The sequence below is a fragment of the Anolis carolinensis genome, chromosome 6 (assembly GCF_035594765.1).
Source record: "Anolis carolinensis isolate JA03-04 chromosome 6, rAnoCar3.1.pri, whole genome shotgun sequence".
Lineage (NCBI taxonomy): Eukaryota > Metazoa > Chordata > Lepidosauria > Squamata > Dactyloidae > Anolis > Anolis carolinensis.
Window position 1 is genome coordinate 19467488 of NC_085846.1, and position 23999 is coordinate 19491486.

The 23999-nt window shown below is 40.1% G+C and overlaps 1 protein-coding gene and 1 pseudogene across 1 annotated transcript; both read left to right on the plus strand.

The window, feature by feature from the left end:
- Positions 1-2181: 2181 nt before the first annotated feature.
- LOC107983273 (vomeronasal type-2 receptor 26-like) lies at positions 2182-8049 on the plus strand (annotated as a pseudogene).
- Positions 8050-14411: 6362 nt separating this feature from the next.
- LOC103279798 (vomeronasal type-2 receptor 26-like) lies at positions 14412-23151 on the plus strand. Its single transcript, XM_062957133.1, has 4 exons — positions 14412-15215; positions 17313-17540; positions 19631-19757; positions 22244-23151. The coding sequence occupies exons 1-4, from the start codon at positions 14412-14414 to the stop codon at positions 23149-23151; spliced, it is 2067 nt and encodes a 688-aa protein (XP_062813203.1).
- Positions 23152-23999: the final 848 nt, after the last annotated feature.

Here is a 23999-nt window from a genome sequence, read left to right on the forward strand (position 1 = left end):
AGTTGCCATCTCCTAAAGCAAAGATTACCTAGGGTTTTTTTTTTTCCACATCAAGAGACAAACTTCACCTAGCTCTTTGTCAAGCCCATGAAAATCCCTCAAAGTGTATAGTGGTTTGAGTTTGGACTATGAATTTGGAAACTGTGGCGCAGCTGTTGAGCAGCTGCCTTAAATCACTCTGACCATGAGGTCATGAGTTCGAGGCCAGCCCGTGGCGGGGTGAGCACCCGTCAATTAAAAATAAAAAATAGCCCCTGCTCGTTGCTGACCTAGCAACCCGAAAGATAGTTGCATCTATCAAGTAGGAGATAAGGTACCACTTATAAAGTGGGGAGGCAAGATTAACTAATTTACGACCTGGAATGAGGAAGTGCCGTCAGTGTGGATGATGAAGCAGCTGCTCCCCCCTGTGGCCAGAATCGAACATCCCCTCAGAAGATGGTTAACTTGCCTCTGCGTGTGTCTCTCAGTCTCTGTTTGATGTGTTTATGGGCATTGAATGTTTGCCCTATGTGTGTTATAATGTGATCCGCCCTGAGTCCCCTTCGGGGTGAGAAGGGCGGAATATAAATACTGTAAATAAATAAATAAATAAACAACAACAACTATTATTATCCCCTAGAAACACACATTCCATAGTTACCATTAGTGGAGACTGGCAGTTTCAACACCACGGATTGATATATCTCTTCTTTTCCATTTAACCTGAGATGGTGACTGTGTTTAGGAAATACGGTCTAGCACCTTGGACAACTTCTTTAACATTCAGGTTAAAGCCTGGAGCAAATTTCCCATTCTATGATATTGGAGCCACTTTCCTGGACTGGTTACTGAATAAAAATATTCAGTTGTCATTTATGCTTTTATATGTGTGCACGTGTGTAAGAGAGAAAGAAAGACAAACTTTGTTACCAGATGGATAACCGATCTGAAAAAATATATATACTTTTGTTAGCAGTCCCTTTATTTAAGACCTAGATTCTAGGCCAGTGGTTCCTAACCTTTGGTCCTCCAGATGTTTTGGACTTTAACTCCCAGAAGCCCTTGGCACCTTGCCCAACTATCAGGAATGCTGGCAGTTGAAGTTCAAAATACCTAGAGGACCAAAAGTTGGAAACTATTGTTCTGAGTAATAAGACTTATCTCTGTAGTATCTACAAAAAGATTTGCTTTCCATTCATATTCTCTGTCCAGGTTTACTTAAAATCCTGGTTTTTTTTTTTTTTTGATCCATGCATTATTTACAAAGAGGCAATTAATGCTTGTTTTGCCTGTGTATACCCAGAAACATGCTTTACTTTGAAAAAGTGTTTGACTACATATGTAATTGAGATAAGCACTAATTTCTTAATCTTGCAAACATGTTGTAAGACATAATACATGGAATACAATTTGAAAACATGAATGTAATATTCTAATGTGGATATATTCTTTCTCTTTCCTCCTCCTCATCTGTACCTTCAGCTCATATATGGCTTTGCACCAGAAACAAATGATAAAACCTCAGGATATTCCTTCTATCAAATGGTCCCCTCTGGACACTTTCAGTATGAAGGGATTCTCTCTTTGCTTTTGCATTTCAGGTGGACATGGATTGGTATCATTACCATGGATAATGACAGTGGAGAAAGATTTGTGAAAACTGTGTTTCCAAAATTTTCAAAGGATGGTATCTGTTTTGCTTTCATAGAACAATTGCCCATAATGAGGTCTGTTGCTGACATATATGATGCTCTGCAAGATGGGGTGAAATTGCATAGTAAAGTCACAAGCAGCAATGTCAATGTTTTGGTGATATATGGAGAATCTTATTTCATTGGGTTATTGCGATGCTTGCCATATATATCAGGAGAACAGATAGACAATGAATCAAATGGCAAGGTCTTCATAATATCATCACCAATAGAATTCACTTCATTTGCCTTTCAAAAGATTTGGGATGACCAAATATTCCATGGAAGTATATCTTTTACAATCCACACTCGTGATCTACCAGGATTTCAGCAATTTGCTGGGGGCAGAAATCTTGTCAGTGCAAAATCAGATGGTTTTATCATGGATTTCTGGCAGCAGATCTTTGGCTGTACATTTCCACATATATCGGGGGATGAGATAGTTGGGACTATTTGCTCAGGAGAGGAGAATCTGGAGAGTCTCCCAGGATCTGTTTTTGAAATGAGCATGACTGGACACAGCTACAGCATCTACAATTCCATCTATGCACTGGCTCACGCCTTACATGCTATGCTATCATCTAGGCTAAAATACAAAAACAAAGTGGACAGAGGTGGACTGCAACTCAAAAATAAACAGCAATGGAAGGTAGTGGCTTTCTTTCCTCATGTATCATCATATAAGTAGGATCTAATTTTATATTTAATTATCTCCCAATGTCCATATTTTATCATTAATTTTCAAGATATATTTGTATTCTGTGGTAGTTTCCATTTTATTCTGAAGTCGTGTTTGAGACAGAATGGAAAATGATGATGAGAACACTCCTCTTGTATTTTCTATTGCTTACATTGTTGCATTCAGGCCCATTCCTTGTCATCTCTTCCACATAATCTTCAGAAAATGTGGAATGTGAATGGGTATGTGTTCAACACAATAGAGCCTGTTTTCTTTTCCAAATAACCTTCACAAGATCTGTGAAACAGAACTTACTAGATACATAAGATATATGGATAGAATAAGCGCAAACTCACATTTTAATTAAAATTATAAACAGCTTATACTTTTAGTAGGGCAGAATGCACGCTAAACCATCTTCCTAATTTAATAAAATGAAATGCAATATAGATGGGGAAATGGTAAATTACTCTAATTCTTTCAAACTTGTGGGAGAGAGGGAACCAGACATACTTGTTAAAGAACTAGAAGTCATGCTTCTATTCAAATTCTGGTAAAATCAGGATTTTCAGTCAAGGTTTAAATCAACATTCAGAAATCCTGTATACCAGCAATCTACATAAATAGCAAAAATAATGTTTTAAAAATTACTAACTGAGGAGTATCCATATGTAAGGAAATACCTCTAGTTTTGTTATTTTGCACATGAGAGGATTGATGGCACTGAAAACGGACTGCTTGTTTTGGGGCACCCAAAACCCTAAGTTGATTCAGCTAGGGTTTTGAATGAGTGAATGAGACTTGGAAAGTTTGAAAAGATTGTAATCAACTTAAACTGTTTTTCCAATCTTTCTCTGCGCATTTCTCTCCATCTAGCTCCACCACTTTCTGAGGTGTGTCTCATTTAACAACAGTGCTGGAGACCAAATTTCCTTTGATCAAAGCAGGAAGTTAATAGCTGGATTTGATGTTGTCAACTGGATCATTTCTTCCAACCAATCATTTCATAAAGTGAAAGTAGAAAGGGTGGATCCCATGGCTTCTTCAGACCAAGTGTTCTCTATAAATGAGAACATGATAACTTGGCATAGCTGGTTTAATCAGGTAGAGTTCAGTTGGGAGACTATGCATTTTATCACACTAGGCTAATAAAATGCAATTTTGGAAGAATAAGAGCATTTTTGGAAGGGCTTATGATGCTGTGGCTCTCTTGCAGTCACATTAGAGCTGAATTATGATTGAAATGTCTTATTTATATTGTCTCTTCTTCAGTGTGACTGCTTAACAAATTATATTGATAATGATCCTGCACTGGGGTTGCATACTCTTTACTCTGTATATAGTGGAGTCATGCATTGTTTGTGCTAAGCCATGCTTTTGAATAACAACTTTACAGAACCCAAATTGCAAATGCATGTGCAACAGCAGCAAATGCACAACCTCACTTCTATAACTTCAGTTGGGTCTTGATATTCCTCATTGCACTAAAACGTCCAACTTCTACTCTTGGGAAAACATATGCTTGCATAAGGCACCATTACAATTTCAATTATCATGTGCACTTTTTGAAAGATACTTTCAGTTCAAAACTTCAACATTGGCCCACCATTTCTAATATTTGCTTATTGGAATGGGAAAATTCCATGGAAAACCAGTTTCTCTGATGTTAACATTAAAATGGCTCCAGAATTTCTAAGGTTCAAAAGGAATTGTTTGCACAATTAAAATCCTTCTCTTTATTTTTGTAGACTCGGCCATCTTCTCTATGTACTCAGAGCTGTCATCCTGGCTCTTATAAGAAAAAAAGAAAAGGCGAACCATTTTGCTGCTATGATTGCATCTCATGTCCAAAAGGAAAGATTTCAAATCAGTCAGGTAAAAAATTAATCATGTCCATAATTGATCAAACAGATCACTTGAAATCCAAAGAATCAGGCTTATGTGGTTGATGCTCCAAGGTCAGATGTTCTGACTTCAGGAGCAAAAGTTTAAACCACCCAAGACATTTAAATAAACCAACTTTATCCACTGCTGTCATATTTTGTAAGAACAGAACTGTGCAAAACTTCTATTTGGAATCATAAATTTCATTCTGACATATGAGAAGGTGGGAAATGTCCTTCTGAAGTGGTTGAATCTCATGTTTTATCAACTCTAGGCTTAAATCCCATTGAAAGGTTCAACTAAAGTAGATGAAATGAATCAGTGGAATATATCGACCTATTTACCCACCATTCAACAGTTAATTCAATTAATCTGTTATAATTGGGACCTACTACCAGGATCTAGGAGCCCCGGTGGCGAAGTGCGTTAAAGCACTGAGCTGGAGACCGAAAGGTCTCAGGTTCAAACCCCGGGAGCGGCGTGAGCGTCCTCTGTTAGCTCCAGCTCCTGCCAACCTAGCAGTTCAAAAACATGCCAATATGAGTAGATCAATAGGTACCGCTCCGGCGGGAAGGTAACGGTGCTCCATGCAGTCATAATAATAAATAATAATAATAAAACTTTATTTATACCCCGCCACCATCTCCCCAATGGGGACTCGGGGCGGCTTACATGGGGCCACGCCCAAAACAATACAATGTAAACAGCATATAAAAGAACAGCACAACACAATACAATAAACAATACAGTAAATAATATCCATTACAAAATAAAACAAGGAGACAATAAAAACAAGGGCAGACCACATGAACATTAAGTTAAAACTCGGGGTGAGAAAGACATAAAAATAAAAACCACAGCGAACAGGGTCATAAGGGAGTGGGGTATTCTGGAGGATAGATATTAGGGGGAGTAACGGAAAAGAAATATAAAATGGTTACTCTCCAAAAGCGCAGCGAAAGAGCCATGTTTTCAAGTCTTTCTTGAAGGCTGCTAGTGTGGGGGCTTGCCTAATCTCCGCGGGCAGAGAATTCCACAATCGGGGGGCCACAGAAGAAAAGGCCCTCTCCCTTGTTCCCACAAGGCGGGTCTGGGATATCGGGAGTGGGGACAGGAGAGCTTCCCCTGATGAGCGAAGGGATCGTTGTCAGGTCCCTGGCTGCTGGGCACCAATAACCTTACACAGAGGCCAGTCTCTATCTAATATCTTTATTAAAGAAATATATAAAATCAATAAAAACAAGTGAAGAATATAGTTCAGAAGCAGACCTTTCAAATGAGGTCAAATATAGTCCAAAAATGTATTGTCCAATAAATGATATTAGAGTTCAAAGTTTTAATCCACTTGACCGAAACACACACTTTGCCAAGCAATAGTGTGGGGAAATAACAGAGTCTTAGAGTCCAATGAAGCTTGACAACAAGGCTGGAAATAAACTTGATTCTTGACTAGGTCCGTGACTGGAGACAAGGCAAAACATGAAGCATGAAGCAGGGTCCGTGGTAAAACCGCGAGGCAGGGCAAGGCTTGAAGCTTGATCCGGGAAGCAAGGAACTGGGGTATGAAGTCCACACACGATCTGTCTCCTGAAGGTGATCAATTGACTCCGCAAAGAATCCCTCGCGCCAAACACCTATATTGGGTCTCGTTTTCCCGCCAACAGAACTCTTTCCCTAGAGAACGAGAAGCGAAACCCAACTCTGTCCAGATATGTGACTCCTTAGAATTTCCCAAGGGAAGCAGGCCTAATCAGCTTGATGTTTGGCAGCTATGCGTAAACTCCTCCGTTGGGCTTCTCTGACTCCCCTTTCTCTAGAATAAGATTCCTTCCTGGGAAACGGAGGGGAGTTCTGCCCAAGGCCTGTTTGGCTGAATTCTTGAGGGCAAACATCAACATCCTGCAGGTGAAGGGACTCCGGCTCTTGCTGAACCGGCGAAAACCTCATGTTTTCCTCTTCGTCTGCCACAATAGTACTAGGAACAGGACTACAAGGCCCATGAGTCATCACAATCGTGTAGGCTTGTGGTAGGAGATACGGTCACGAAGGTAGGTGGGTCCCAAACCGTTCAGGGCTTTATATGTGATGGTATACACCTTGAATTGGGACCGGAAAGTAAAAGGCAGCCAGTGGAGCTCCTTGAACAGGGGAGTAGATCTCTCCCTGTAACTCGCCCCCGTAATTAACCTGGCAGCCGAGCGCTGGACCAATTGTAGTTTCCGGGCCGTCTTCAAGGGAAGCCCCACGTAGAGCGCATTACAGTAGTCCAGTCTAGAGGTAACTAAGGCATGCACCACCGTGGTCAAGTCAGACTTCACGAGGTATGGTCGCAGTTGGTGCACAAGCTTGAGTTGTGCGAAAGCCCTCCCGGCCACCGCCGACACCTGCGCCTCAAGCGTCAACGCTGAGTCCAGGAGGACCCCTAAAGTGTGGACCTGTGACTTCAGGGGGAGTGCAACCCCGTCCAGCACAGGTTGCCACCCAATACCCCGATCCGACGCGCGACTGACCAGGAGGGCCTCTGTCTTGTCGGGATTGATCCTCAGCTTGTTCCTCCTCATCCAGTCCGCTGGCCACATGACCTTGGAGGTGTCTACGGACAACGTCGGCTCTTCGGCTTAGAAATGGAGATGAGCACCAACCCCCAGAGTCAGACACGATTGCATTTAACGTCAGGGGAAAACCTTTACCTTACCTTACCAGGATCTAAGCCTTAGTCAGCCTGGTCAGTGGTGAGATATGTTGGGAGTAATAATTCATCCTCATTTGGAATATGAAATTTCCCCTACTGAGCTATAGTACATTGATCAGGTTTATAGTATCATGTAAGCATAGACTGAAGCATCTTTTCTTCTTTTTCAGACATGAATGATTGTTATAAATGCACAGATAAAAAGTTTTCAAATAAAAAACATGATTTATGTATTCCCAAATATATAAATGTCTTGTCCTTTGAAGAACCATTGGGACTCTGTTTAGCATGTTTTGCTATTTTCTTTACTTTGATTACAGGTTGTGTGCTAGGGATTTTTCTGAAGCATCACAATACTCCTATTGTCATAGCCCACAACCGGGATCTTTCATACAGTCTCCTCATCTCACTGCTACTCTGCTTTCTTTGCACATTGTTATTCATTGGCAGGCCTCAACAGGTGACTTGTCTGTTTCGTCAAACTGCTTTTGGCGTTGTCTTCTCAGTGGCTGTTTCTTGTGTCCTGGCAAAAACTATCACAGTAGTACTAGCTTTTATGGCTGTAAAGCCAGGCTCTCGGATGAAGAAGTGGGTGGGGAAGAGATTTCCCAAAGTGATAGTTTTTGTAGGTTCCATTATCCAAGCAGTCATTTGTACTGTGTGGATGGCAAGATTTCCTCCATTCCCAGATGTTGACACACATTCTATGACCAAAGAAATCATACTGGAATGCAATGAGGGATCTATACTTTTGTTTTATTGTGTTTTAGGCTACCTTGGCTTCTTGTCCACCATTTGTTTCACTGTAGCTTTCCTTGCTAGAAAGCTACCTGACCGTTTCAATGAAGCCAAGTTTATAACTTTCAGCATGTTTATTTTTTTGTAGTGTTTGGGTATTCTTTGTTCCAATCCATCTGAGTGTAAAAGGAAAATATATGGTAGCTATGGAGGTCTTTTCCCTGTTAGCCTCAAGCTCAGGACTTCTGGGTTGCATTTTTTCTCCTAAATGTTATATTATTTTGTTGAGGCCAGAGGTGAACAACAGGAAACAACTAATAAATAGAAAATGTTGATTAATATTTGTATCTGTGCCTTGCAATATAACTTCTTCATAAAAGTAGCCATGAATAATTTCAACAATTTTTTCCTGTTGTGAGAACCACTATGTGATTCTTAAAAGCTATTTGCAATGTTGCCCGGTATAAACATTGCATAAAATCAGAAATAAAGCACATCATCATAATTGTTGTTGTTGTTGTTATTAAAAGAAGCTCAATAAGAGATGAAATTTCCCCCCTAATTTTGTTTCTGTAATGTTCAGTTCTTTCTTCGGTGAATACTGTCTCATATACTGTTGGACAAGTTGTTGTTGTTGTTGCTGCTGCGTGTCTTCAGGTTGGTTCTGACTTGTAGAGAGGGACCCCTAAGGCGACTAAAGGTTTTTGTTCTGTTTTTTGAGACAGAGGCAGGATCTACACTGCCCTATATACCAGGATCTGATCCCAGATTATCTGTTTTGGATTGGATTATACGAATCTACACTGCCAGATAATCTGGGATAAACTGATAATCTGGGATCAAATCCTGGGACATAGGTGAGTGCATCCAACTTGAGGAAGTGTGACTTGCCCAAGCTCAGCCATTTTCTTTCTTTTGTGCTAACACATTTTCATAGCAAATAGTGAGTTTTCATTCTTAATTAAATTCAAAAAGAATTATGTAATACATTAAACAATATTTATTCTTCCTGGCTGGGGTAAGGTTAGTTTACCTTGTTTATCTAGAGCCAATGCTACTTATCATAACCAATATTAGTTCCAACATCATTCAAATTACACTATCCCACACACATTTTGATGCCTTAGATGTTAGCCCTGTTTCTGGGTATATTTGCCCTGCTGATTCTAATAATGGCTCCAGTTTTTCCATATCACTTCTCGTTTTTGAGATAGAGAAAATAATGCCATTATTCATCTGTTCACTCATAGAAAATCATGATAACCGTATCTAAGAAACTAGACCTGATGCAGTCTATCCAATGCAATTTTCTGAATCAGTGCCCCAAATAACCCCAGAAACAAACCAAGAAACTAAGAATTTGTTTTGGTTGGGCTATATTATCCTTGATTATTTCATCTTTTCAATCATCTCCTAGTTCAAGTATATTCCTAACACTTCTGACTGACGAGGTTGGATCTAAACGATATCATAACTGCAATAATTATAAGAGAGGAGAGAAGTTAATAGCTTCAGAAGACCTTTGGTTTTGTAAGATCTTCTCTTACAAATGGCTTTTCTACACTTGCAAAAACCCTGGATGCACCCTAAATGGAAGGCTGCTGTCCCCACAATACACAGCAATTTCTGGTGGGTATCTTGGAGACTTTGGCTTTAAACCAACTATATTGGAAATCCTGTTTAGCCCAACTCACTGTTAAGACTGGACACTAGCACCATCAGCCTTTTCCTGTGCTCATCAGCACAAGGAAAGGGATGGATCATGACCAAGTCCCTGCCACCACCCCTAGCCATGCACAAGCTCCATCCATATTCCTGGCCATCGTGGTTACTTCAGCTGACATTAGAATTGTGTACCCACACAACCTCAAAGAAGGACTGGGGAGCATAATCTGATATCATTGTCAGAATTGAACCCTGGAGATCACTTTTTTAGTTTCAGCATAAAGATATCATTTGAAGCATTTGGGTAGATTTTTCTGGACCTAGACATTTCTGTATCCGGAGAGTGACTAATTCATTTGGTGAAGGGTATGTCTTTGTATCTGCCTCTTTAGTTCAACAGTCATGAAAAGTTGAGAAGTAGATTTCCCTGGGAGTTGAGCTCCCACTTTAAGTCACCACCTTCAGGCCTCTTGGGCCTTCCAGTATTGGCTAGACAGAAAGCAACCCAGCCTTTGGATTCTCTTTAAGACTCAGGTGTTTTGGCTAAGGGGAGCAGGGGTGTAGGACTGCATCTGCCCTATAACATTAATACATCACATTAAGTACAATGCTATGGAATCATAAGAGTTATAGTTTTAGAAAGCCTTTAGCTTCTTCTGCCAAAAAGCGCTGGTGCCTCAACAAACTACAAACCTCAGGATTCCATAGCATTTAGTCATGGTCATTTAAGTGGTGTCAAACTACCTTCATTTTACAGTGTAGGTGCACCCCAGCTCTAGGTAAAAAGATTTGTTCTCACACTACGCTTTTCTCCCCCTTTACAGCTCTTGGGACTTAAAATTTAACTAGGTTAATAGTTAAAATAAAGCGGTTTTTATTTAACATAATCTTTGTATCTGGTTTCTTTATTTCTGCTATTTTTCAACAACAACAAAAATCCGCAGGTGTTAGTTGCTCTGTATGTATGTGCTGTATTTTGCATGTATTTTTCCTGTCCTGATGTATTTGGTGTCATTCTCAGCTAGCCTAATAAAAATATCTTTTAAAATATTCAACATCAGTGTCATCCTTTTTTAATATCTGGTACCATACTTATTCTGTGAACAACAGTAATCTATATTTGAAGAGGTTGACTAGGGCTTGAACCCTTCTAGCAGAAATAAGGCAACATAATTTGGCTTCAGTTGCTTCATTTGGGACAATGCCCAGATTTTTCTCCACCTCTGATAGTATTTATTTATTTATTTATTTATTTACAGCATTTATATACAGAGAAACCAATTTCATGATTCTATCATGGTGACCTGGGGCCTTAAACATGACCTAGGATCTCATCACATTACCTATGGGACTCGCCATGCATTGTGGCTTCCCCCTTACTCCATCCCATGGGGAGGAAACAGTCACCACCCGGCTTCCCTTTGTTGTTCCTATGCAATATGTTAAGCTTCCTGTGTTGCTGCACCCACAGAATAGGAAAAAGCTTTTTTATCTTTTTATCCATTTTTAAAATGATAAATCAAACCATCCAATTCACCATTCTGGACACAAGACGGCCTGTAATGTTTTCTTTTATGTGATTGTGAGGCATTGAATCTTTGCCATTTACTATACTGTTAAACCACTTTGAGTCCCCCTAGGGGTGAGAAAAGCGGTATAGAAATGGAATAAATAAATAAATAAAGAGAAGGTATAACAAATACATATACAAGGACTCCAACAAGACAGGCATACAGCAATATCCATATTTATTTTTCTTCTCATACTACACACAATATCTTATCATACATTATCTTTCCATACTGCACACAATATCTTCCTATACTGCATAATATCTTATGAAGTAAACATCATTCTTTCCACATTTTCTTGGGACAAAAATATTGAACTTTGAATCATTTTTGGTACTATCATTTCATGTACAAGTGGGTCTAATGTTACTTTACAGTATAATTAGAAAAATGTCTGCGTTGAATTAGGTTTATTTTCTCTCAGTATATCCTGGAACACAGCTTGAATGAAAGATAATCTTGTCTTTGTACCTGAAAAACACGCAATTCTCAGAGCACCCACATCATTAAATTATTTTTTTTTTCAAATGTGACAAACATATTTTTGTTCCAACTCCCCAGGGATCCCTGACTTTGAAGTAGTGTTGACTTTTTAATTGAATTGTAAATTTGTTTCATGGGGACTAAGAAAAAAAACTCAAATCAGTGATGCATTTATAAATATATCATAGTACCATATTTTACCAGGTCTAAGGATTAGGATTAAAGAAGATAGGTATCTATAATCCAGCTATTCCATCTTTCAGGATAAACACCTTGTCTGAGCAATCATTTCAGTTAAAGCTGAAACTTGGAAATCCTAACTGAAATGTTATAGATTAAAATATTGATGAAATGTCAGTGGAGGAAAGATTTCTAAGAATGATGATATTAATGATTTTGATACCTGGCATACTTCCTCACTTAAAGAACAAGGCACAGAAAATCCAGTGCATGATCCATTATCCTTACCCTCCACTTCACAAGTATCTTCACCCAGGAAAGCTTCTTCTTGGTTTTGTTGCATCACAGGCTATAATTGTTTCCAATGAAATCACCTTCACAGAAAGACCAAAATCAATGATTGAAGAGAATATGTAAGACGTTAATTTTCTGTTTTTCCATCCTTTTTAGCAACTGTATGTGTGTGTGTATGTGTGTTTATGCATGTGTATTCTTCTGAAAAAATGGTGCATCATCTATTCCTGCATCTTCATGAAATGTGAGAGATTTAATGCTAACGAAAAAAGATCCATTAAATGAGTGGAACCTATGATAATTTTTGATTTACCAATTTAATGTTAGTCTAATTGGAACTAAAATTGGTTACAGGTTGCTTTATTTCTCAAGACCTGGCTATTTCACAATGCACATGACTGGATATTATGTGCAGTAACATATATGTCTATCTCTTTTGTTTCCCTTCTACAATTGATGGTATCTCTGGAATCTTCCAGCTATTATAATGTGGGCTGCAAAAAACATATATTTTAGTATCACCAGGAATCAAATTTCTGCTAAACTTCAACCATATTCTTGTGGCAGTAATTTATCACTAGTTATAATTTATAAGTTATAAACTATGTATAATTTTTAAAAAGCAATGGTAAATCAATGATAATTTTAAGCCAGAGAAAATATAATGAACAATGTTGTCAAAGTGTAATAAAAACACACATTGTAAGATCCCAAAATAACTTTTCTTTTGATTTCACACCTAGTGCTCACTGCCATACTTTCCAACATTAATATTTCCACTCCTTCTCCAGCATTATTAGATTGACGTCTTCCTCCCAGTTAGATTTTATTATCAGGATCTGACAGTTAACTATTTCTACTTTTTCTTGGTTTTGCCATCTCAATAATCAAATCTGGCTATGGCAGGCTCAGAAAAGTTGTTAAAAGGAATAAAATTAAAGGGATTGCTAACAATGGGCGTATTTAATTTTTTGAAAGTTGTCCTGCTGCTTTTTACATCATTCTACTTTCCTTTCTTTCACACCAATTTATATATTCGATTGCTCAGAGTAGCATCTAGCTATTAAAGTAGGATTGGAATTTGATCTAGTGTAAAGAGGTCGTAGGAAATGATAGTCACTCATTCTAACTTAGTAAGTGATAAAGGGTATGGGCCATTCCATGCTTACTCTCATTTCACTTCTCTTCTAGTATGGTGCCAAAGAATTACCAACATATTCTGGCTTTGGAATTTGCAATACAGGAGATAAATGAAAACCTGCAGATCCTACCCAATGTCACTCTGGGCTTCCACATTTATGACAGCTATTTCAACATAAAGTGGGCCTTCTATAGTGCAATCATGTTTATATCCCTGTCTGGAATATGTGTTCCCAATTACAAATGTAAATTAGATAACAGCTTAGTAGCAGTAATTGGGGGACTGGACTCCCGAACCTCACTTCACGTGGCAACTATCTTGGATATCTACAAGATCCCTCAGGTAGGATGTATGTGTAAACAGTGAAAATATGCCTTTGTCATGTCTCTTTCCTTTGCCCCCCAAATGTGATTTTGAACTGTTGTATGCATGTTGAGTACATAAGCAGATATGACCTTCTCATTGAGTGAGATGTATGTATATTGAATTTAATTTTCAGTTTTTACATGATAGCAAGGGTGGATGGGATAGATATTGCTTGCTGACTCTCTTTTTTCAACACATCTCAGAAAGGAGAGCATATGTGTTGTATCTCAGAATACATTCACATGAACATTGCTCTCAAGTAATACATTTCTGGACAATGCATCCAGGTCATAAGGCACTCCTGAATATACTGAAAAGCTGTCAGCATATCCAGGTCACAAGGCACTCCTGGAAAAAAGTATAGGAAAAAAATACAAGTAAACTTTAATTTAATATTTCAGATTCAAAATAATTTGTATCTGAAAGGGAGAAATAAGGTTCAGTGGGAAATAATGCAGAGAACTCTGCAACCTGATAATGGACCACTATATTAAGACCTATATAATCCAATGAAATATAAAGAGATGGCAAGAAAAAAAAGGACTATGGCAATCTCAATCGAGAACTCAAGACTACAGTAGGTATGAATAGATCTGGATCTCATGTTTTCTATAAGGACCTTTAGTTGGACCTAATTAAAAATAGACAGTCTCTTAATGAAGAAGGAGGCGAGAGAAGTACAAGCCCTGTGTAAAAAGAAAGCTGGGTTATAAACCAAATAAAGAATAAAATACATGAAACCATTCGCATCAAGATTTCAAATGATATACTCAAAATGAGTATATAATACTATTCATTATATCATTGAAATTGAATGCGGGATTAGTTCTCTGTAAATGAAGGTAGTATAATATTGCTTTATAATGTACTACAAAATCAATACTGAATTTCTATGTCACAAAATGTTGTATTTAACTATGTGTGTACTAAAACTATTGTAATTTAATAATCCTCTTTCCCTGTTTGTTTTCATATTTCTCTGTAGCTCATATATGGCTCTGCTCCAGTGATGGATGAGAAAACCTCTGGGATTCCCTTCTATCAGATGGTACCTGAGGAAACTGCTCAGTATGCAGGGATTCTCTCTTTACTTCTCCATTTCAGATGGACATGGATTGGAGTCCTGACTACAGATGATGACAACGGAGAAAGATTTGTGAAAAATGTACTCCCAGTATTTTATGAGAATGGTGTCTGTTTTGATTTCGTAGAAAAAGCAACCAGATTGCATGTTGTGACTGTTTTTGATCATGTTATGCTCCAAGGGGCAAGAATACATGATAAAATTATGTCTAGCAAAGCCAATGCAATGCTGGTTTATGGAGAATCAGATTCCATGGTGTCATTGAGATGGCTGGCATATCTTTCCGAAATAGAAGAAATTGAACTTACCTTTAAACCAAAAGCCAAAGTGTGGATAATAACAGCCCAGATGGAGCTCATGTCAACAGCTTATCAAAGAACTTGGGACGCAAATATGTTCCATGGTGCAATTAGTGTCACAATTCATTCTAACAATATACCAGCATTTCAGCAATTTATTCAAAACAGAAAATTTCACGATGATAAAGAAAATGGTTACATCAGGGACTTCTGGGAGCATGCCTTCGGCTGTACATTTCCAAGTGAAGTTATGCATGAAAGGGATGAAGATATTTGCACAGGGAAAGAGAAGGTGGACAGTCTTCCAGGATCTTTTTTTGAAATGAGTATGACTGGCCACAGTTACAGCATCTATAATGCTGTCTATGCAGTGGCCTATGCATTAAATGATATGTTTTCCTCTGGATTCAAGCTCAAGGCAAAGATGGGCAGAGGGAGATTGAAATCTCTTAAAGAATTTTGGCAGGTAATGCACAGATAACATACGGTGTTAATGCAACGTACTTTAAAAACAAATGTAATTTTTGCTCATATACAGGAAACCCTCAAGTTACATACAAGATAACTTCTGTAGGTTTATTCTTAAGCTGAATTTGTACTTAAGTCAGGACAAGTACCGTATATACTCGAGTATAAGCTGACCCGAATATAAGCCGAGGCACCTAATTTTACCACAAAAAACTGGGAAAACATTGACTCCAGTATAAGCTGAGGGTGGTAAATTTCAGAAATAAAAATAGCTACCAATAAAATTACATTAATTGAGGCATCGGTAGGTTAAATGTTTTTGAATATTTATATAAAGCTCAAATTTAAGATAAGACTTTCCAACTCTGATCAAATCGCTATTCTCATCTTCTTCAATGTAAATGTGCTTATGTATCCTTTTAATAATAATAGAGTAAAATAATAATGTAATAATAATAATAAATACAGGAAAATAATACATGTAATAATAAATAGAGTAAAATAATAAATGCAATAATAATAATAATAATAATAATAATATCAGAGTGAAATAATAAATGTAATAATAATAATAATAATAATAATAATAATAATAATAATAATAATAGAGTAAAATAAATGTAATGGTAGCAACAATAATAGAGAAAAATAATAAATGTAATAATACCAATAATAATAGAGAAAAATAATAAATGTACCATATATTCTTGAGTATAAGTTGACCCAAGCCAACCAGGACCCTCACCCGAGTATAAGCCGAGGGGGGCTTTTTCAGTCTTAAAAAGAGGGCTGAAAAACTAGGCTTATACTCGAGTATATACAGTACATTTTGAAGTTTAACTCCAATCAAATATATATACACACACACACACACAAATTTTGGTCAGCATAAGGAAAGATTAACACTACTGTCTGTGCCCCTGTTCAGAAGATTTCACCTAATTTTCTGTCCTTGTGATCAATCATTGGATTCTGAAAAAAATGGTTTGTTGTGGAAACAAGGATAGGTGATAAAGCTTCAGTGGAGACTCCTTTCCCTCATGATAACTCTTCTTGGAGTGCATTTCCCTTCCTAGGGGTAGATTCCTCTCACTTCCTGTTGTCTTGCCTCCATCTTTAACTATACGCCGCATTCAAGCATTCATGTAACTGATTTTGTTATGTGGCTTCAAGTGAACTCTGATTTACAGCAAGGTTTTAGCAAGATTTATTTTACCCACAGAAGTTTATCATTGCCTTCCTCTGAGGTGGAAAGTTATAACTTGCACAAAATAATCCAGGATGTTTATGTCTGTGAGTAGAAATTCGAACCCTGGTCTTCCAGAATCCTAACACAACACTCAAAGCCTATGCTACACTGGCTCTCAATTTCTGGTGGAAATAAAAAGATAGCAGAAACATTTCTCAGTTTGTACAGTAAACCTCCCATTTCATTTGTTCTAATAAATGCTTCCTGGGTCCCATGTCAAGTGAAATTGTAGCATTAAAATACAGTAAAGTCTCGCTTATCCAAATTTCGCTTATCTAACATTCTATATTATCCAATGCAGTCTGCCTTTTAGTAGTCAATGTTTTTATAGTCAATGTTTTCAATAGATTGCGATGTTTTGGTGCTAAATTCGTGAATACAGTAATTACTACATAACGTTACCGTGTATTGAACTGCTTTTTCTATTGATTTGTTGTATAACATGATGTTTTGGTGCTTAATTTTTAAAATTATAACGTAACTTGACATTTAACAGACTTTTCCTTAATCCCTCCTTATTATCCAACATTTTTGCTTATCCAACGTTCTGCCAGTCGTTTATGTTGGATAAGCGAGACTCTACTGTAAAGTAGTTCAATATATAATATAATATGATATAAATCCATCTGTGCGCATTTTTAAAATTCGGTTTATATATATATAGGACAAGAAAGTTAGTTTAACATTAACTGAAAGTATATACTCAAGAGCTGGAAGAAGATACTTTTTGATATTTCGAGCACAGATATAAAGGATGACTTGTGCATGTCCAGTTGAACATTTTTGTCCATTGATATCAAATCAATTTTTTTTTCTAAATTCTCGCTGTTCCCTTTTTCTATCTAGCTCCATCAGTTTCTGAAGATTGTCTCATTTAACAACAGTGTTGGGGACAAAATTTTCTTTGACCACAATGGGCAATTAATAGCTGTGTTTGATGTTATCAACTGGATCATTTATTCCAACCAGTCGTTTCATAGGGTGAAAATTGGGAAGATGGACCCTGAAGCTCCTCTAGATCAAGTCTTCACTATAAATAACACTGCAATAATTTGGCACAACTGGTTTAACCAGGTAGTTTATTATTTAAAATAATCTGGGGACTGTTTCCATGTTGATATAGCAATGACAGTCTTGACACGTCATGAGCCATTTGAATCTGATATAAAATATTGATTATTGTTAGAAACTAGACCATATGTAATTTGATTACAGATATGAAGCACCTTCCCTTTTTCTTTGCTGTTAGTTATAATATCTGAAAACATAGAAGACTGCATTTTGAATAGATTTTGAAAACGCATTTTATTTAGTCTTGAAAAATAGGCTTGAAATTCTTGATTATTCAACCTGCTCCATTCAGGCTAAATCTGATATTAATTAAAAAATATATGGCATCTGTTATATTCAGGGCCGGCCGGAGATATTTTTTGATGTAAAGCGGGGGCGCTGAAAAGCGCCCCCGCCACCGGCGCCCTGGCCCCGCCCAGCGTGCCCTGGCCCCGCCTCCCACGCTGCGTGGGAGGCGGGGCCAGGGCGAATAGTGAGGGGGCGGGGCCAGAGTTGGCCCCGCCCCCCGTGCCCTGGCCCCGCCTCCCACGCAGCGTGGGAGGCGGGGCCAGGGCACGCTGGGCGGGGGGGCGGCGTCAGAGCTGGCCCCGCCTCCCACGTTACCCCCGCTCGCCCGTCTGGCCTTGTGTAGCAGGCCAGACGGGCGAGCGGGGGTAACGTGGGAGGCGGGGCCAGCTCTGACGCCGCTCCCCCCCCCCCCCGCCCAGCGTGCCTTGGCCCTGCCTCCCACGCAACGTGGGAGGCGGGGCCAGGGCACGCTGGGCGGGGGGGGCGGCGTCAGAGCTGGCCCCGCCTCCCACGTTACCCCCGCTCGCCCGTCTGGCCTTGTGTAGCAGGCCAGACGGGCGAGCGGGGGTAACGTGGGAGGCGGGGCCAGCTCTGACGCCGCTCCCCCCCCCCCGCCCAGCGTGCCTTGGCCCTGCCTCCCACGCAACGTGGGAGGCGGGGCCAGGGCACGCTGGGCGGGGGGGCGGCGTCAGAGCTGGCCCCGCCTCCCACGTTACCCCCGCTCGCCCGTCTGGCCTTGTGTAGCAGGCCAGACGGGCGAGCGGGGGTAACGTGGGAGGCGGGGCCAGCTCTGACGCCGCTCCCCCCCCCCCGCCCAGCGTGCCTTGGCCCTGCCTCCCACGCAACGTGGGAGGCGGGGCCAGGGCACGCTGGGCGGGGGGGGCGGCGTCAGAGCTGGCCCCGCCTCCCACGTTACCCCCGCTCGCCCGTCTGGCCTTGTGTAGCAGGCCAGACGGGCGAGCGGGGGTAACGTGGGAGGCGGGGCCAGCTCTGACGCCGCTCCCCCCCCCCGCCCAGCGTGCCTTGGCCCTGCCTCCCACGCAACGTGGGAGGCGGGGCCAGGGCACGCTGGGCGGGGGGGGCGGCGTCAGAGCTGGCCCCGCCTCCCACGTTACCCCCGCTCGCCCGTCTGGCCTTGTGTAGCAGGCCAGACGGGCGAGCGGGGGTAACGTGGGAGGCGGGGCCAGCTCTGACGCCGCTCCCCCCCCCCCGCCCAGCGTGCCTTGGCCCTGCCCCACGCAACGTGGGAGGCGGGGCCAGGGCACGCTGGGCGGGGGGGGCGGCGTCAGAGCTGGCCCCGCCTCCCACGTTACCCCCGCTCGCCCGTCTGGCCTTTTCTAGCAGGCCAGACGGGCCAGGGCGCACTGGGCGGGAGGCGGGGCACCGTCAGGGCGGTGCCCCGCCTCCCGCCCAGCCTGACGGCGCCCCCCCGGGCCTGCGCCCGAGGCGGCGGCGTCAGCTGCCGCATGAGTGGGGCCGGCCCTGGTTATATTTAAAGTTCTTATTCAATACATATAGAGGTACGGTCGCCACATCCCAGCTTCACAAATCTCATATCCCAATTTGCATGTTATGCAGTTTTGTTTGTGTGTGTTTTTGCACTGTTAAAAGTGAAGGACGATTTCTTTTCAGAAAGACTACGTATGCTCCCCAAATGTGTGAGCCACAATGTTGAATTTATTTCTTCCAGTGAACCTCAATAAGTGCAACCCACTTCCCTTCCCTGATTCCTCCTTCCCCTCAGCAACAGCATGCATAGTTTGATACTGTCATATTATCAATGCATTTTTAATTTTTTTGACTAGGTTCAACCCCTTTCTCAGTGTAATGACAATTGCTATCCTGGCTATAGCAAGAAAATAAAAGAGGGAGAACCATTCTGCTGCTATGATTGTATGCCATGTCCAGAGGGGAAGATTTCCAGTGAAAAGGGTAAGAAGAAAGAATGTTAAGATTAACCTAGCTACTAGTGCTATTTACATATTAAAGAACATTTTATTATTGGTTCAGAGACCCTGAAATGTAAACTAAAATTGACTAAAAGCCACTTTTTGCCATTTTAGGGTTGTTGAGATGACTTTGTTTCCCTCCATCCCTCTTGCTAAAGATAGTCACTTTCCATTCAGAAGGAAAAGCCATGTCCTGATTTGATTCCTTCTTCATAATCTGTTGGGGACATGAGAATTTGTTTAAAGATTGTTTTAAGTATGTCTACAAACTCTAGAGGAGAATATGTATGACTCTCTGAGCTAATCTGTTGACTACAATAATAAAAATATAATAATAAACCTTTATTTATATTCTTCCCTATCTCACCAGAAGTACTCAGGGCAATTCCAACATACAACGGCAAATATGAAATGCCTCCATAGAACAAACAAATACCAACATAAAATCCCAGAAAAAAAACCCCACATATGAAAACACTAAAACCTAACATCAAATTAAACCTAATATCAATAAATTAAACCTGACATCCATAAATTAAACCAAATATATAGTTCCCACCAACGTACTTGAGATGGGGGTGGGACTGAGAGTAGGGCCTCCTCCGCTGACCGCATTGCCCAGGCTGGTTTATAAGAGAAGATGCGATCAATTAAATAGCCTGGACCTGAGTCAGGGCTTTAAGGTAATGACCAACACTTTGTATTTATCCTGGAAACAGACCAGCAGCCAGAGGAGCTGGCGCAACATAGGAGTGGATCTCTCCCTGTATGGAGCTCCTGTTAGTAATCTGATCTCTGGACCAGTTGGCTTACTTTTTACCACTACCACTATTACTATTATACGTAGGTTATTAATATGAAAAGAGACTACATTCAAGAATCAGATGAAAACTTGGAATAGCAGCTGTGAAGGAACTAGAAAAGATCCTGAGATATAATGATATATCATTAAATGCTAATGTTAGGACTGCCCATGTCATCGTCTGTCTCTATCTATGGTACCGGTAGTAAAAGGTGAAAGTGAAGAAAAGTGATAGGAAGAACATCAATACATTTGAGGTGTGCTAGAGAAGAGTTCTATGCATATCCTGGACTGCCAAAAAGATAAATAAATGGATCTTAGAGCAAATCAAATCCAAACTCTCCCGAGACCCAAGATGGCTAAACAGAAATTGCTGTACTTTGGCTAGATCAAGAAAAGACACCATTTCCTAGAAGTCATAGCCCCAACCTAAGCAGGAATATTGATTATGGGATGACTTGAAGGTCTCTCATTCATAGGGTTCACATAAGTCAAAGTTGACTTGATGGCAGTTAGCAATACAATTCCAAAGAAAACGTGTTTAGCACCAGGATAGGAAAAATAGAACACTTTCATAACTTTTTAAAACTAATCATAATAATGGGGTTGTTGTATGTCTTTTGGGCTGTGTGGCCATGTTCCAGAAGCATTCTCTCCTGACGTTTCGCCCACATCTATGGCAGGCATCCTCAGAGGTTGTGAGGTACCTCACAACCTCTGAGGATGCCTGCCATAGATGTGGGCGAAACGTCAGGAGAGAATGCTTCTGGAACATGGCCACACAGCCCGAAAGACATACAACAACCCTGTGATCCCGGCCATGAAAGCCTTCGACAACACATAATCATAATAATACTGTTGGATGAATATTTAATGCAAAACTGAACCTTTTTGCAGTATTCCTTAAAAAATATTCTTGGCAAACATTTTTCCAAAATAATCACAATAATTTGACTCATATAGACTGGGTATAAAAAATCCATTTTTGGAACTATGCGGGAGGGTAATTTTTAAATAACTAAGTTTATTACCTTTCCAATGAAGTAAATATGGGAAAGATGATAAACTGAACCTAGCCATTTGAAAACTACCCTCCCCAAATGACCATTTAGCCTAGGATCTAAACATAACAAGGTTTTATTACTAATCTTTGTTTATGTGCAACATGAATGCTTCTTTAAAGGTTCACAGTGATGAGATACTAGAAAAATATAGTGGAGCGTTATCATTTCAGCTGGTTTCCACTTGAAAGAGATATTTATAATTGTGCAGTTCAACAGTTCTTGAAATGATTTCAAAGGCTATTTTATGACAATGAGTGGTCAACAGTAGACAATACCTGTTGACAAAATACTTTGTTAACCAACAAAGGTATAGCCCTTTTAGTGGACCTTGGATTTTGTTTTAACTTAATGACAAATAATTATCATTATTATCTTTTGTCAAATTAAAAGGAGGGAAAAGTGTAGGGAAGGAACTGATGCCGTGTTGAGTGAGATGTATTGCTGTCTAGGACTAGCTCTGTTATATCTCCCCAGTGAAACAGAGCCGGAATAAATGAAGAGAACAGAAAATGAAGAAGGTACAGTAGGACTGATGTTTCAGTCTTACTCAACAATAACAGATATGTGAGAGATTAATACCACAATTACTTTTTTCTATTTCAGACATGGATGAGTGCTATACATGCAGAGATGAATACTACCCCAATAAAAAACATGACCTGTGTATTCCAAGAGATATAAGCTATCTGTCTTATGAAGAACCATTGGGGATTGCTTTAGCCTTCCTTGCTCTTCTTTTATCATTCATAACATGTTTCATACTAGTAATATTTCTGAAATATCAAAACACTCCCATAATCATAGCAAATAATCGAAACCTTACCTATATTCTCCTCATCGCCCTCCTGTTCTGTTTCCTTTGTGCCTTGCTGTTCATTGGCCAGCCTCAGAAGGTGACATGTCTTCTCCAACAAACTGCTTTTGGCATCATCTTCTCAGTGGCAGTGTCTTGTGTGTTGGCAAAAACAATAACAGTACTTCTTGCTTTCATGGCCACCAAGCCAGGATCCAAAATGAGGAAATGGGTGGGGAAAACATTGACCTACTGCATTGTTATTTCTTGTCCCCTTATTCAAACAGGCATCTGTGTTGTATGGTTAGCAACCTTTCCCCCATTTCCCAGTCCTAACACTAATTCGGTCAGAGAAGAAATCATACTGGAATGTAACAATAATTCTGCAACTATGTTTTATTGTGTTCTAGCATATATGGGATTCCTGGCCGCTGCCAGTTTTGTTGTGGCTTTCCTTAGTAGAGAGTTGCCAGATACTTTCAATGAAGCCAGGTTTATCTCATTCAGCATGTTGGTGTTTTGCAGTGTTTGGATATCCTTCATTCCAAGCTACTTGAGCACTAAAGGAAAATCCATGGTGGCTGTGGAAATCTTTTCGATCTTAATCTCTAGTACTGGGCTACTAGGTTGTATCACTTTTCCAAAATGCTATATTATTTTGTTCAGGCCTAACCTGAACAACCGAGAAACATTAATGAAGAAAAAGTTGAGAGATTAAATTATTTTTTCTTTTCTTCTTCTTCTTCTAGAGGTTGATAGTTCTGGTAGGTAGGTTACTTGGTCAAGACTGTCCTACACCCTAGTTTCACATCTTAAACCTCAAACTCAGGGGGAGTGTCTTGTCACCGAATTAGCTTTGATGAAGTCATAGAGTGGGTCCTCTTGATGTCAAACATAATAACTTAAATGTAAAGCAGAATTTTACAAATAATGCAATTCAAGCAGAATTCTTTTTAAAAATACTGAATATGTATTTATACAAACACACTTGTTTCAAAGTAATAATCCCACTTTGAGACCCCACCCCCCGATCCTAAGAACTGGAGAAGAGGCCTGAAATTTCAGAAGCCCACCAAATAGGATTGAAAAATACTTTTTTCAAAAACCTAGATGGCGGCCAATCAGTGTAGAAACTATCAGTTTTCATGGACCACTGCTGTTACCTGATAACTTTATACTGAGAAGGAGACTCTGGGTGCATCGACAGTTCAGAATTAATGCAGGTTGACACCACTTTAATTGCTATGGCTCAGTGCTATGAAATCATGAGATTTGTAGTCTGATGAGTACCAGTCCTCTTTGGCAGAGCAGACAAAATACCTTGAAAAACTGCAACCTCTAGGATTCCATAGTACTGAGCCATTCAGACTTGGGGGGAGAAACCCCAAAGACACCAGCTGCTGTTCTTAATGTTTCCCATGACAAGTGATCTTATCACACATGAGGCTTTTGGCCCCTTGCTCCACTTCGGGGATGGGGCCTGCCGAGTGCCATCAGACAATGCTGGCTTGGCCCTGACCCATTCTTCCCCAAAGTGGTGAGGAAGCGTCACAACAAGCTTCCTCG